This window comes from Megascapheus bottae, chromosome 14 (assembly GCF_031878675.1).
Source record: "Megascapheus bottae isolate mThoBot1 chromosome 14, mThoBot2.hap1, whole genome shotgun sequence".
In the NCBI taxonomy this organism is placed as follows: domain Eukaryota; kingdom Metazoa; phylum Chordata; class Mammalia; order Rodentia; family Geomyidae; genus Megascapheus; species Megascapheus bottae.
In genome coordinates this window covers 9,594,722-9,607,176 of record NC_143522.1, presented here as the reverse complement: position 1 = coordinate 9,607,176, position 12,455 = coordinate 9,594,722, and the positions used below count along the sequence as shown (strand labels likewise).

Here is a 12,455-nt window from a genome sequence, read left to right as displayed (position 1 = left end):
AGCATTTCGTTATTATAAACCTATTGTTTAGTGAAATTATTTATAAAAATTTATAAATTAACCATGTATTTTTATAAATTTATATGAATATTCATGCTGTTAGTAAATTTAAGCTGCTAAAATCCATAATCTACATAATATTCAAGCAACAGTGCATTCTATTTGAGTTTACTTTGAAGAATCCCAGAGGGTATTACTAGTTATCAGACAAAAAAAGGATGGGCTTGTTTTATTTCATCAGTGTCACTGAGTACTAACATCTCTATACACATCTGGACTCAATGTAATGGTTTCTTCAGGGTCTGAAGGTGTTTGTGTGTGTGTGTGTGTGTGTGTGTCTAAGTAGAAAGCTTGGAGTGGGTGGCTCACATCTGTAATGCTAGTGATACAGGAAGTAAAGATCTGAGGATCACTGTTGAAAGCTAGCCCATGTAGGAAAGTCAGTGAGACGCTTATATCCAGTTAAAAAAGCCAAAGTGGAGACTTGGCTCAAGTGGTAGAGAAATCAGCACTGAACAAAGTACCTAGAGACCTCACCCAGGCCCTGAATTCCAGCCTCTACAGGTACAAAAAACAGGGGTGGGCAAGGGATTTGAGAATGGGAGTGGGGAGGGGAGGAAAAGAGAGAAGGGGAGGGAGGTTAGGTAGAAGATACTGGAAAAACTGCTTAGCCTGAGATTATAATAAGAGAACAACAGACAATGCCAACAGACAATTTAAATTAACTTTAATTTTAGTTTTCCCATCATTCTAACCACATTTCATATATCCAATAGCCAATACCATGAATAGCAGCTATCAAGCTTTGGCTACCAAAGTGGACAACACCTAGTAATTACTGCCTACTATACTAGGCAGGCAATGAAAATTACAAAACATTTCTGTCGTCACAGACAGTTCAATTAACTAGACTTCCCTTCAGGCTTCTTTCAGAACCACGGAAGCATACACATTCTAAGCAGAACACATGAATGCACAGAATACATGAGAAAACAAAACTGCTAAATTTTTAATGCCATAAACTACAAACGTATTTACTTTGACTCAGGCACCAATAATAGCTCGTATCAGTAATTTTAGCGACTCAGGAGACTGATTTGGTGGATCTTGATTCAAAGCCAATTCAGATGAAGCCCTGCAAGACTTCATCACCAAAATTACCAGCAAAAAGGCAGGCTGGAGGTTTGCTCAAGTGATATAGCACTAGCCAAGTAAATGTGAAGTTCTGAGTTCAAACTACTTAAAATGGCAAAATAAATAAAAATAAACATTTATTTTAATTTACTTAAGAACCTTAGGGTAGAATCACTGTATAATATATATAATCAAGATGTAATCATGAGAATCAATATAAATAGGTTTTTAATCTTCCATATACATAACTGATCAGTTACCTCTGAAGCTATCTAAACTTACCCAAGAACCTTAACAAAATGAACAAACCTTACAAGAGAAAATAGTAAGAAAAGATGATAAAGTAATTCAAATATTGTGTCCTTTCAGATTCAGAAGACATCAGTATCATATAGACTGTACACTCAATTTAAGTTTTGATCAATTATTTTCATTTAAAAAATCACAGGCAAAAATGTTGATTTGAGTTAGTTGTATTTTATTTTTATTTTTTTATTTTGCCAGTCTTGTGCTTGGGCTCAGGGCCTGAGCACTATCTTTGGGTTTCTCAAGGCTAGAGCTCTATCACTTGAGCCTCAGCACCACTTCTGACTTTTTTCTATGTATGTGGTACCAAGGAATTGAACCCAGGTCTTCGTGCATGCTAGGCAAGCACTCTACCACTAGGCCAAACTCCCAGCCCAAGTCAGTTGTATTTTAATGTGAGCATATTTGAAAACATATTACTTTTCAATCCAGGGATGCATATTCAAATATACAAAATGTTTTCAAAATATTAGGCAGTGCATGAAAATCAATTTCAGAATAAAGGGAAATTAGTAAAAATTAAAATGGCAAGTACTGAACAGCAAAAGCTAATGATAACACTATGTCCTTTGAATTCCTATTTCAAAACCTTCAAATAGCAGAAAAATTGTCAATTTTCCATAAAATATCATATAACATATCACTGGAGGGTTGCAAACTACTAATTGGCATGAAAATATAAATTTACAGTTCCGATTATGGAAAAACTGCTGAGAAAAGGTACTAACTACTTTATTACACAGTAAAAGGAAAAGTTTGTGAGGCTACTGATGCTACCACTAGCATCATTCACATTAACGTTGCTAATCTGAATGACAGAAGCATAGCTTATAGCTTAGTCTTGGTCTTTCCTTCCTCTTTACCATGTGAATGGTACTTGGCACACTCTGCCTTGTATTGTCACAATTACCTTTGTAAGGTAATTGCTAAGGCCATCATTCTTCATCTCTGGATTCCAACGAAAGAGTATTCTTGAACATTATATACAAGCAACAGATATTCACCTCTGAGCAAAAAAGGATCCCTGTGAATCTCTATGGACTCTTAAGTATGATTATGATATTATTCATCTTTTAATTTCATGTTTAATAAAAATAAATCTAAGAATATATTAAAGCTTTGATTCCCTTCCTCAAAGTACAATGATGAATTCTTTCCATTCCAGCCATTAACTAGGATTCAAAAGTATATAGTATTTAAGCTGATAAACACAGGACTCCATTTATGTCTGATTTTAGCTGCATTAACTAGGAAGAATTGCTAATGAACTATAAAACTTATCTACAAGGCTAAATTTTTAAGTATGTAATTAAATATTTAATTAAAAATTTTAATTTTAAAAAATAATTCTATGAAAGGGTATCAACATATGGGAATTAATGCACCATCTATCTGGCAAATACTATGTAACCCTTCTATTAATTACAATAAAAAATACATGAAAAAATAATTCTAAAAATATTTATCCTGATAAGTATTATAAACACATGTAAATTCTGCTGGGCACAGTGGCTCACACCTGTAATCCTACTCAGGAGGCTGAGATCTGAGGATCAAGGTTCAAAGTCAGCCTGGGCAGTAAAGAATCTGAGACTCTTATCTCCAATTAATTACTAGAAAACTGTTAAGTGGTGCTGTGGCTCAAGGGGTAGGGCAGTAGCCTTGAGCTGAAGAGTTCAGGGACAGCACCCAGGCCCAGAGTCCAAGCCCCACGACTCACCAAAAAAAAAAAAGGAAATTCTGGGAGAAAATGATTCATTTCAAGCCTTGTAAACATGATCAAACCACTTTGGGGTGGCTACTCACTGAGGTTTAAAACAAGTTTTAATACTCTCCTTTTGTCTGGAGTTTTTTTAATGTAGTTTTAGTTACCTAGAGTTAAGAGCAATCTGAAAATATTGAGAATTCCAGAAATAAATTGTGTCTTTTATTATAACACATTGTAATTGTTCTATTTTTAATTATCTGCCACGATAAATTTACATTATCTTTTATCATAGGGATATATGTATAGTATACATAGGGTCAAACTGTCCATCTACCGGAAAGCTTAGGTCATATCCTTCATGGACAAGGATCTACTCAGCAGATTCTATTAGGTTTTATATAGCAATTTCATTAAAGGTATTTTCACACTTTTCTTGACCCAGCCCCCACCACCCCGCCAAAAAAAAGGAAGGAAAACAATTTAAATCACCATTCAATCTTGTACTTCTTCAAAGATATAATTATTATTCAACAGTTCCAACTAAAAAATGACACTAATATACAGTTTAATATTTTTATAGTTATAAAAGGTATTTCTAACAAGTTGGTATTTATCCTAATTCTTTTTGGCCAGTCCTGGGACTTGAACTCAGAGCCTGGGCACTGTCCTTGGGCTTTCTCATGGCTAGAGCGCTACCACTTGAGCCACAGCACCATTTTTGGCTTTTCTCTACATAATGTGGTACTGAAGAATCGAACCCTGGTCCTTGTGCATGCTAGGCAAGCACTCTACCATTAGGCTAAACTCTGGGCCCCTTTATCCTAATTCTTAACAGCTAACTTAGATCAAGATGAGGTCAGCAAATTTAGAAATAATGTGCTATATTTGTACTGGAAATGTAATGTACTGGGATCTTAACAAAAACTAAATGCTTACTACTAGAAGACAACGTTCCAAAAAGTCTAATGTGAGTCTTTTAGAAATAAGTTCTATACTGTATCTGAGATCTAGGGGGAAAAAAGGACAGGAAATACTGTGGCTGATTAGTTATAATTAACTCTTTAATATTCCACCAAGCAGGAAAAAAGAACAGAAACTAATTTGTCTACTTTTCATGAGTGAGATTCAGCAGGATAATTGTGTCAAAAAAGAAAGGTGGTTTTTAAAGACTCAAAACAGAAGATTTTAATAGATGCTGAAGAAATATAAACATGGAGTGAATAGGGAGGCAAAGAATTTATTTATGGCAAGTTATTATTCTAGGAACAAGAGGAGGTCAGAAACAAAAGTAGTACAAGGAAAATAAAGTCCGCAGCTCTCTCTATAGGTTCAGCTATGCCCCAAATCTTACAGCAGAAAAGTATCTTCAGGCAGTAAAGGAAATAGGAGAAAAGCTCACAAAAGCAATGGCCTCTAGAATAAATACGTAAGTTGGTTGCCTTCCCACGCTAATGTTTTAAATATTAGCTCAACCCATACTACTTCTGATCAAATTATGTATCATTAAAGGAATGAGCAAAATGACCTATGAAAGAATAAGTTCCTGACAGTAACATAAAACTCAGAAATAATCAGGACCTAATCTCAAAAAATATAGATCGATTTTTTTAAATACATACACACACACACACAAAAAAACAGGAATATGCTGCTTTTGAAAAAGTTTTTAAGCCAGGCAATAATGACTTACATCTGTAATCCTAGTTACTCAGGAGGCTGAGATCTGAGGATCACATTTCAAAGCCAACCTGGGCACTAAAGTCCATGAGACAAGTGGCGCTATGGCTCAAGTGGTACGCTCAAGTGGTAGAGTACTAGCCTTGAGCTAAGGAGCTCAGGGACAATGCCCAGGCCAAGAGTTCAAGCCCCATAACTGATTAAAAAGGGAAGGTAAGGGCTTATCTCTTCTAAAAACTAAAATTACTAAATATTTTAGTCTTGTGTCATTACATAGGTCCTGGTGATTGTGACATCATAGACACTAAGTTTAAGCAATATAAAATCAAGTATCACACTTAGTGACAAAATATAATTAAACTGACTTAAGGTCAGTTAATTTAGAAAATTAAACTCAGCTCTGTTAGTTTTTAACAAACTCATCACAATTATTCATCTTAAGACGCGATCAAGATGCTGCATAATTTGAAATACAAAAACATTAACTTAAAGCCTACTATTTATACTTCCATTGTCATCCTAAAGTGATATCACAATTTAAAATGGGCAAAACTACTTTTTGTTTAAACAGTGCAACATGAGACATGCATAATGCAATAGGCTTATGGTCACATGCAGAGAAGAGCTGAAATGTACAGAAGTAACAGCAAAAGAAAGAAGTCTTCCATTGCTTCTTTGGGTTAGCAGATCTGTTACATGCACGATGGTGGAACTGGTGGAATTTTAAAATACCATACCTGAGGGGTGATCCGATGAGCAAGGTAGGAGGGGTAGGGTTACTCCCTGCATTGTGCCTGCGCCGAACTGCCTGACGCCTAAATGTGCTGCGTTCACGGCGAAATGCCACCGCCTCCTCGCTGGCCTGTGCTGCTGCATCAAGACAGACTTAGGTCAAATTGGAGCCCAGGTCAGAGATGTTAATAGCAGCTGAGCCTGTCCTTCCCTGGACTTTCCACCCTCATGGGTAAATAAAATTTACTTACTCCAAATTTATTTTGTATATACACTTTTACTTCTACCATATAAAACTATGTCTTATTTTTCAAGGTTAAAGTTTTTGAAAAAATAATGGACCTATTCTCTTACCTCATTACCTTTTCTTCAATATGTAATTTTCTAGCTTGAAATTTCTATTGCTTTCAATATTCATGAAAGTCTCATTTTTCCTCATTCTTCCTTTAATTAAGTCAGCCTTAAAAAGGATGTTAGCTTGTACTAAGGGGACTGAATAGGCATTAGTTCCATACCATCAAGAGAACAGTAAAAGAGTCAGTACAAACATTCCTTGATTTATGATGGAGCCAAGTAACAATAAACTGATTATAAACTGAAAATATCACAGGTCAAAAATGCATCTATCCAGACACTAGTGGCTCACGCATGTAACCCTAGCTACTCAGGGTGGGATCTGAGGATTTCGGTTCAAAGCCAGCCTATGCACAAAAGTCCATGAGACTTTTATCTCCAATTAACCACTAGAAAACCAGAAGTGGTTCTGCAGCTCAAGAGGTAGAGCACTAGCCTTGAGCTGAAAAGCTCAAGGACAGTGCCCAGGCCCAAAGTTCAAGCCACATGGCTGATCCCTGCCCCTCCAAAAAACAGGCATTCAAAGTCAGGCACCGGTGACTCATGCCTGTAATCCTGACTACTCAGGAGGCTGAGATCTAAGGATCATAGTTCAATGCCAGGCTGGACAGGAAAGCCCACAATTTCCAACTAGCCAGCAAAAACAACAACAACCACACACACACACACACACACACACACACACACACACACACACGTGGCTTAGATGTAGAGGATAACCTTGAGCAAAACAATCAGATACAAGTGCCTAGGCCCCGAGTTCAAGTCCTAAGAATGACTCTCTCTGATACTCTCTCTCTCTCTCTCTCTCACGCGCGCACACACACACACACACACACACACACACAAATACTAAAACCCCTAATTGTACAGAACATCAGAGTTTAGCAGTACAATATACAGTAGGGTACTGGTGGTTTCCTCTCATGCTCATGGAAGTGACTGGTACTACAGCTTGCTGCTGCTGCCCAACATGTAAAGAAAGGTCCTCTCTCTCTCTCTCTCTCTCTCTCTCTCTCTCTCTCTCTCTCTCTCTCTCTCTTCTCTCTCTCTCTCTCTCTCTCTCTGTATATATATATATATATATATACACATATATATACATATATACTTCATTGTAAAGAAGTTCATTTTATAGGCCCCTGTGCAATAGTTTGGGCAGCATTAAATGAAACCATGGATTGAAAGGCTGCACAGCTAGCTTTTGTTAAGTACTTAAGACAACATGATTATATCTTAACTATTAAACTTTATTCAAAAACTAATGGTAGAGTGCTTGCCTAGCATGCACGAAGACCCAGGCTCAATTCCTTGCCACCACATACATAGAAAAGAGCTGGAAGTGGTGCTGTGGCTCAAGGGTAGAGCTCTAGCCTTGAGAAAAGTCCAAGGACAGTGCTCGGACCCTGAGTTCAAGCCCACAATTAGAAAAAAAAAACAAAAACAACTAAAGTTCCTAGTCATAGTCTTGTGAACATAGGAAGCAAATAACAGTAAAATAAGTACAGAAACCTAGAGCTTAATCTAGAAGTCCAAACTAATATCAATCTCATAACAATAGCTTAGAAAAATACAAAAATTTTGTAAAAGCCATAGTAATTGAGCAATATGTTTCCAAAACAAAATGTTACATAATTTTTGTTCTCTGTTTGAATACAAAGTATTTCCTAGGGATCTAAATATTTAGGAGTCATTTTGATTCTGAGAAAGTATTTTAATGTTAAATATGAATTTTTAAAAAGTTAGATACAGAAATGTTTTCTCCAAATATAGAATTTGAGATAATAGCTCATGAATACAAAAAATATAAATGTTCAATGAAAACAATGATATTCAAGAAAAGGCATTTGACAAGAGCCAACACCCCTTTATTTTATGCTAAAAGCTCTGGAGAAAATAGGAATCCATGGAACATTCCTCAGTATAATAAAGGCTGTGTATAACAAACCCACAGCTAGCATTATGCTTAATGGCGAAAAGCTAAAGCCATTTCCTCTAAAATCAGGAACGAAACAAGGATGCCCACTCTCTCTACTCCTCTTTAACATAGTATTTGAATTCCTAGCCAAAGCAATAGGCAAGAAGCAAGCACAAAGGGGATCCAAATAGGGGGAAAGGAAGTGAAACTTTCCCTCTTTGCAGATGACATGATTCTGTATTTAAAGAACCCTATAGACTCTACTCCCAAGCTGCGTGAGCTGATTCAAAACTTTGGCAAGGTAGCAGGGTATAAAATTAACCTTCCAAAATCAACCACCTTCCTTTATGCCAACAACGAGAGAGAGAGGATTGAGGCAGCAATCAGGAAAGCAACTCCTTTTGCAAAAGCCTCAAAGAAAATAAAGTACCTAGGAATTAACTTAACTAAAAATGTAAAGGACCTTTATGATGAAAACTTTAAAATCCTGAAAAAGGAAATTAAAGCAGAACTGAGGAAATGGTAAAATCTCCAATGCTCCTGGATCGTGAAAATGACAATCTTGCCGAGGACTATCTACAAATTCAATGCAATACTCATCAATATCTCGATGTTATTCTTTAAGGAAATAGAAGCAATCTAAAATTTCATATGGAATAATAAGACCCTAGATAGCAAAAACAATCCTTAGCAGAAAGAACAGCGTAGGAGGAATTTCAATACCAAACTGTAGACTCTATTACAGAGCTATAGTAACTAAAACAGCTTGGTACTGGCACAAGAACAAGCCTCGGGCCAATGGAATAGAACCGAAGAACCAGAAATCAACCCACAGACCTATGGCCACCTAATCTTTGATAAGGGAGCTAAAAAAAAAAAAATACAATTACTAGCCAGGCACTGGCTCAGGCCTGCAATCCTAGTTACTCAGGAGACTAACGATTAAGGATTATGGTTCTAAGCCAGCCTGGGCAGGAAAGTCTATGAGACTCGTATCTCCAATTAACCACTAGAAAACCAGAAGTGAAGCTGTAACTCCAAGTGGTAGAGCACTAGCCCCAAGCAGAAAAGCTCAGGGACAGTGCGTAGGTCCTGAGTTCAAGCCCCGTAATAGACCAAAAAAATAAGCAATTCCTCACATTCTTGAGGAATAATAGCATGGAGCCTGTGGCTACCATTATCAATGTAGGCAACACGAAGTATTCCCATCATATCAGAAAGCTGTATTAGGACAGTGCTGATAAAGCTATATTTAGCAAGACCCTCGAAACAATGATCAAGCAACATTGTACTCATAAACTGACATGTTGAGTTGAAACCCCTCTGTAGTACTTAAAGATACTGATCTAAACAATCAAGATTGCCATTTCATGATCACAATCTACAAAGCATATTGCATACTTGCCAGGTCCTGACAACCATAACCTCAATTAATGAGGGCAACATGAATTTACAAAAGAGAGAAAACTACAAAGGAGAGAACATACACTGGTAAGACAATCACTGAAATGGTAAAACAAAGAAGAAAACAAGCCAGGGAAGAAATGAAAACTCAGATGAACAACCGGCATTTTTCTAAGACTAGGGATGGTGGCACACACACCCAATTACATAGGAAACACAGGCAAGAGGATCAAAGTCCAACCCTCCTGACCATGACTAAATGTTATTAGGGAATTAAATTTTTCAGGAAAAATCTCAGTCTCACTCTCTCTCTCTCTCTCTCTCTCTCTCTCTGTCTGTCTATCTGTCTGCCTGTCTGTCTCTGTCTCTGTCTCTGTGTCTCTCTCTCTACACACACACACACACACACACACACACACACACACACAGAAAAGACACTTGTAAACATACTGGAATACGGTGAAATAGTTTTACTAGTTAGCTGGGCATGGTGCTAAATTCCCATTATGCCAACATTCAGAAGGCTGAAATGGAGAATCATGAGCAGTCTAGGTATACATAGCGAGAGCTTCAAAGAAACAAAAAACACTATTTTACTTCAGAATAAACTTATCATATAAATAGGCAAATAATCCTGAAAAAATCTGAAAAGGCTTTTTTAAATTAAAAAAAATAGTTCTAAACAAAATGTTTTTATCTAAGCATGACATTCATTTGATCTAAACAGCTTTGCTATTTCTACCTTTCCATACCAGTCACAAATAGCATTAAAAGAAATATGGAAAAATCATGTCTTAAGAAAAATGTATGTCCTCTTATTATTACTAAAATGAAAGGATAAAGAGCCAGGTGCCACTGGCTCATGCCCATGATCCTAGCTATTCGGGAGGCTAAAATCTGATGGGGGTTTAAAGCCAGTGGCAGCAGCTTAATCCCAGAAACTCTTTAGTTAACCAGCAAAAAGCTACAGTGGCCAGGTGTCAGTGGCTCACACATTTAATTTTACTAGGAGTCTGAGATCTGAGGATCACAGTCCAAAGCCAGCTAGGGCAGGAAAGAGTTTGAAACTCTTACTTTCACTAAACTACCCAAAAATCCAGAAGTGGAGTTATAGCTCAAATGGTAGAGCATTAACCTGGAGCTAAGGAAGCTTGGGAATAGTGCCCAGGCCCAGAGTTCAAGCCACAAGATGAACACACACTCATTCACGTACACGCGTGCGCACGCACACACGCGCACGCGCACACACACGCACACACACACACAGCCAGAAGTGGAGCTGTGACACGAGTGGTAGAGCACCAATCTTGAGCAGAAAAGTCAAATAACATGATGGCCCAAGTTCAAGGTGATGGTGATGATGACGATGATGACAGTAAGTTTGTCTATGCATCTGCTGACCATACTCAATTATGTTTCTTGCTTCACTCTAAAGGTGACATTACTTCAACCTCTCTAGCTATTTCCATCTGCTAATTTGCTTCTACTATGCTATGTAGACTGAGAAATCCATGTAAATGTTAGAATCCTACTTACTCAAGTACAAAAATTTATTTATTTTTTTTTTTTGCCAATCAAAGACTGAGCACTGTCCTTCGGTTTTCTCAAAGCTAGAGGTCTACCACTAGAACCACAGCACCATTTCCAGCTTTTTCTATGTATGTGGTACCGAAGAATAGAACCTGGGTCTTCATGCATGCTAAACAAGCATACCACCACTAGGCCAAACTCCCGGCCACGTACAAAAGTTTTAATTCAATTTTTCTGGCCTGTTTGGTGGTTTTTATCCATTCTTTCCAATGCTCAATGGTAGCTGAATTTTAAAAAATACAAAACTACAAATAGCACAATTTCCCTATTTATTGTTGGCTCCTAACAAATAATATAAGATTATTACACTAGGACATACTAAATTAGGCAGGTATCTAGGTATTCACAGACAGTGAGACTAAAGGAGGATACTCAGGAGAGGAACAGAAAGGCACAATGGCTCTGTGCAGTTGATTATACAAATTAGTATTTATTGAAATGAACTCCAGGAAATAAAAACGGGGCTTTTTTTTCTTTTCTGCTTTTGTTTTTTCTTTTTTGTTCGTTTGTTCATTTATATGTCCTTGGGAGTATAAGGGGAAACTCAGAAATGGACAAAGGAAAAAACTCACTGGATATTATGTTCAAAATGAACTGCACAACTTGTGGTTAGGCAATGAGAAGGAAAAAAATGAAAGCGAACAAGGGAAGGGGTGACACTATTGCAAAAGAAATGAACTCTTTACCTGACTGTAAACCCTCTGGACATCACCTTTACAATAGCAATAAAAAAAAGTTTTTAAAGGTTACTTAGAAGACAGTGGTAACAATACATTATATTAAAAATTATTTTCTCAAGGAAATGGAAACAAGAAAAAAATGTTTTCTCAGAGAAAAAATATGTTAAGAAATTCAGAAAACAGTGCAAAGAATAAGAAGCAAACATAAATTACATTCTGGCTATTCCTTTTTTTTTCTTCTTTTTTTATTCTGGCTATTCTTTTACATCTGGTAAATGATATAGAAAATATTCTGTAATGATAGTATTGAATCATGTAGAAAATAAGTTTAGCTGCAAATGAAAATAAATTTTATTTAAAGTAATAAAAGCTAGAAAATACAGAACATTTTCTACCATATATAACTGTATTTTTATTATTAAAACATTTATCTTAAGAAATACAATTTGTAATTACAAAAGAAAAGTTTAGCACAAAATAAGAAAATGTCTTAGTTTGAGCCAGGCACCAGTGCTCACACCTAAAATCTTTAGCTACTATAGAGTGCTAAAATCTGGAAGATCACAGTTCAAGGCCAGTCTAAGCAAAAAAGTTTGAGAAACTCCATCTTTGAAATAATCAGCAAAAGGGACTGAGTTTGGCCTAGTGGTAGAGTGCTTGCCTAGCATGCACAAAGACCCAGGTTCAATTCCTCGGTACCACATACATAGAAAAAAAGCTTGAAGTGGTGCTGTGGCTCAAGTGGTAGAGTTCTAGCCTTGAGAAAGTCCAAGAACAGTGCTCAGGCCCTGAGTTCATGCACCAGGACAGATAAAACAAAACAAAAACAAAAACACCCAACAACAACAAAAAAAAGTGTGAAAGGTATGACTCCAGTGACAAGAGCACCTACTGATCAAGCTTAAGACCCTGAGTTCAAGTCTCAAAACCAGAAGGAAAAAGGTCATAGTTT

General features: G+C 36.8%; 1 protein-coding gene across 3 annotated transcripts in view; it reads right to left on the bottom strand.

Annotated features, from left to right (window-relative positions):
• Positions 1-12,455, bottom strand: part of Pcnx1 (pecanex 1) — a 143,847-nt gene that overhangs the window by 74,828 nt on the left and 56,564 nt on the right. For 2 of the 3 annotated variants that reach the window (XM_090344398.1, XM_090344400.1), the window contains one exon: positions 5,563-5,695. The exons of the other annotated variant lie outside the window; for it this stretch is intronic. In XM_090344398.1, coding sequence (XP_090200524.1) covers positions 5,563-5,695 — 133 coding nt within the window. The remainder of the gene's footprint in view (positions 1-5,562; positions 5,696-12,455) is intronic. 3 annotated transcript variants of the gene reach the window in all.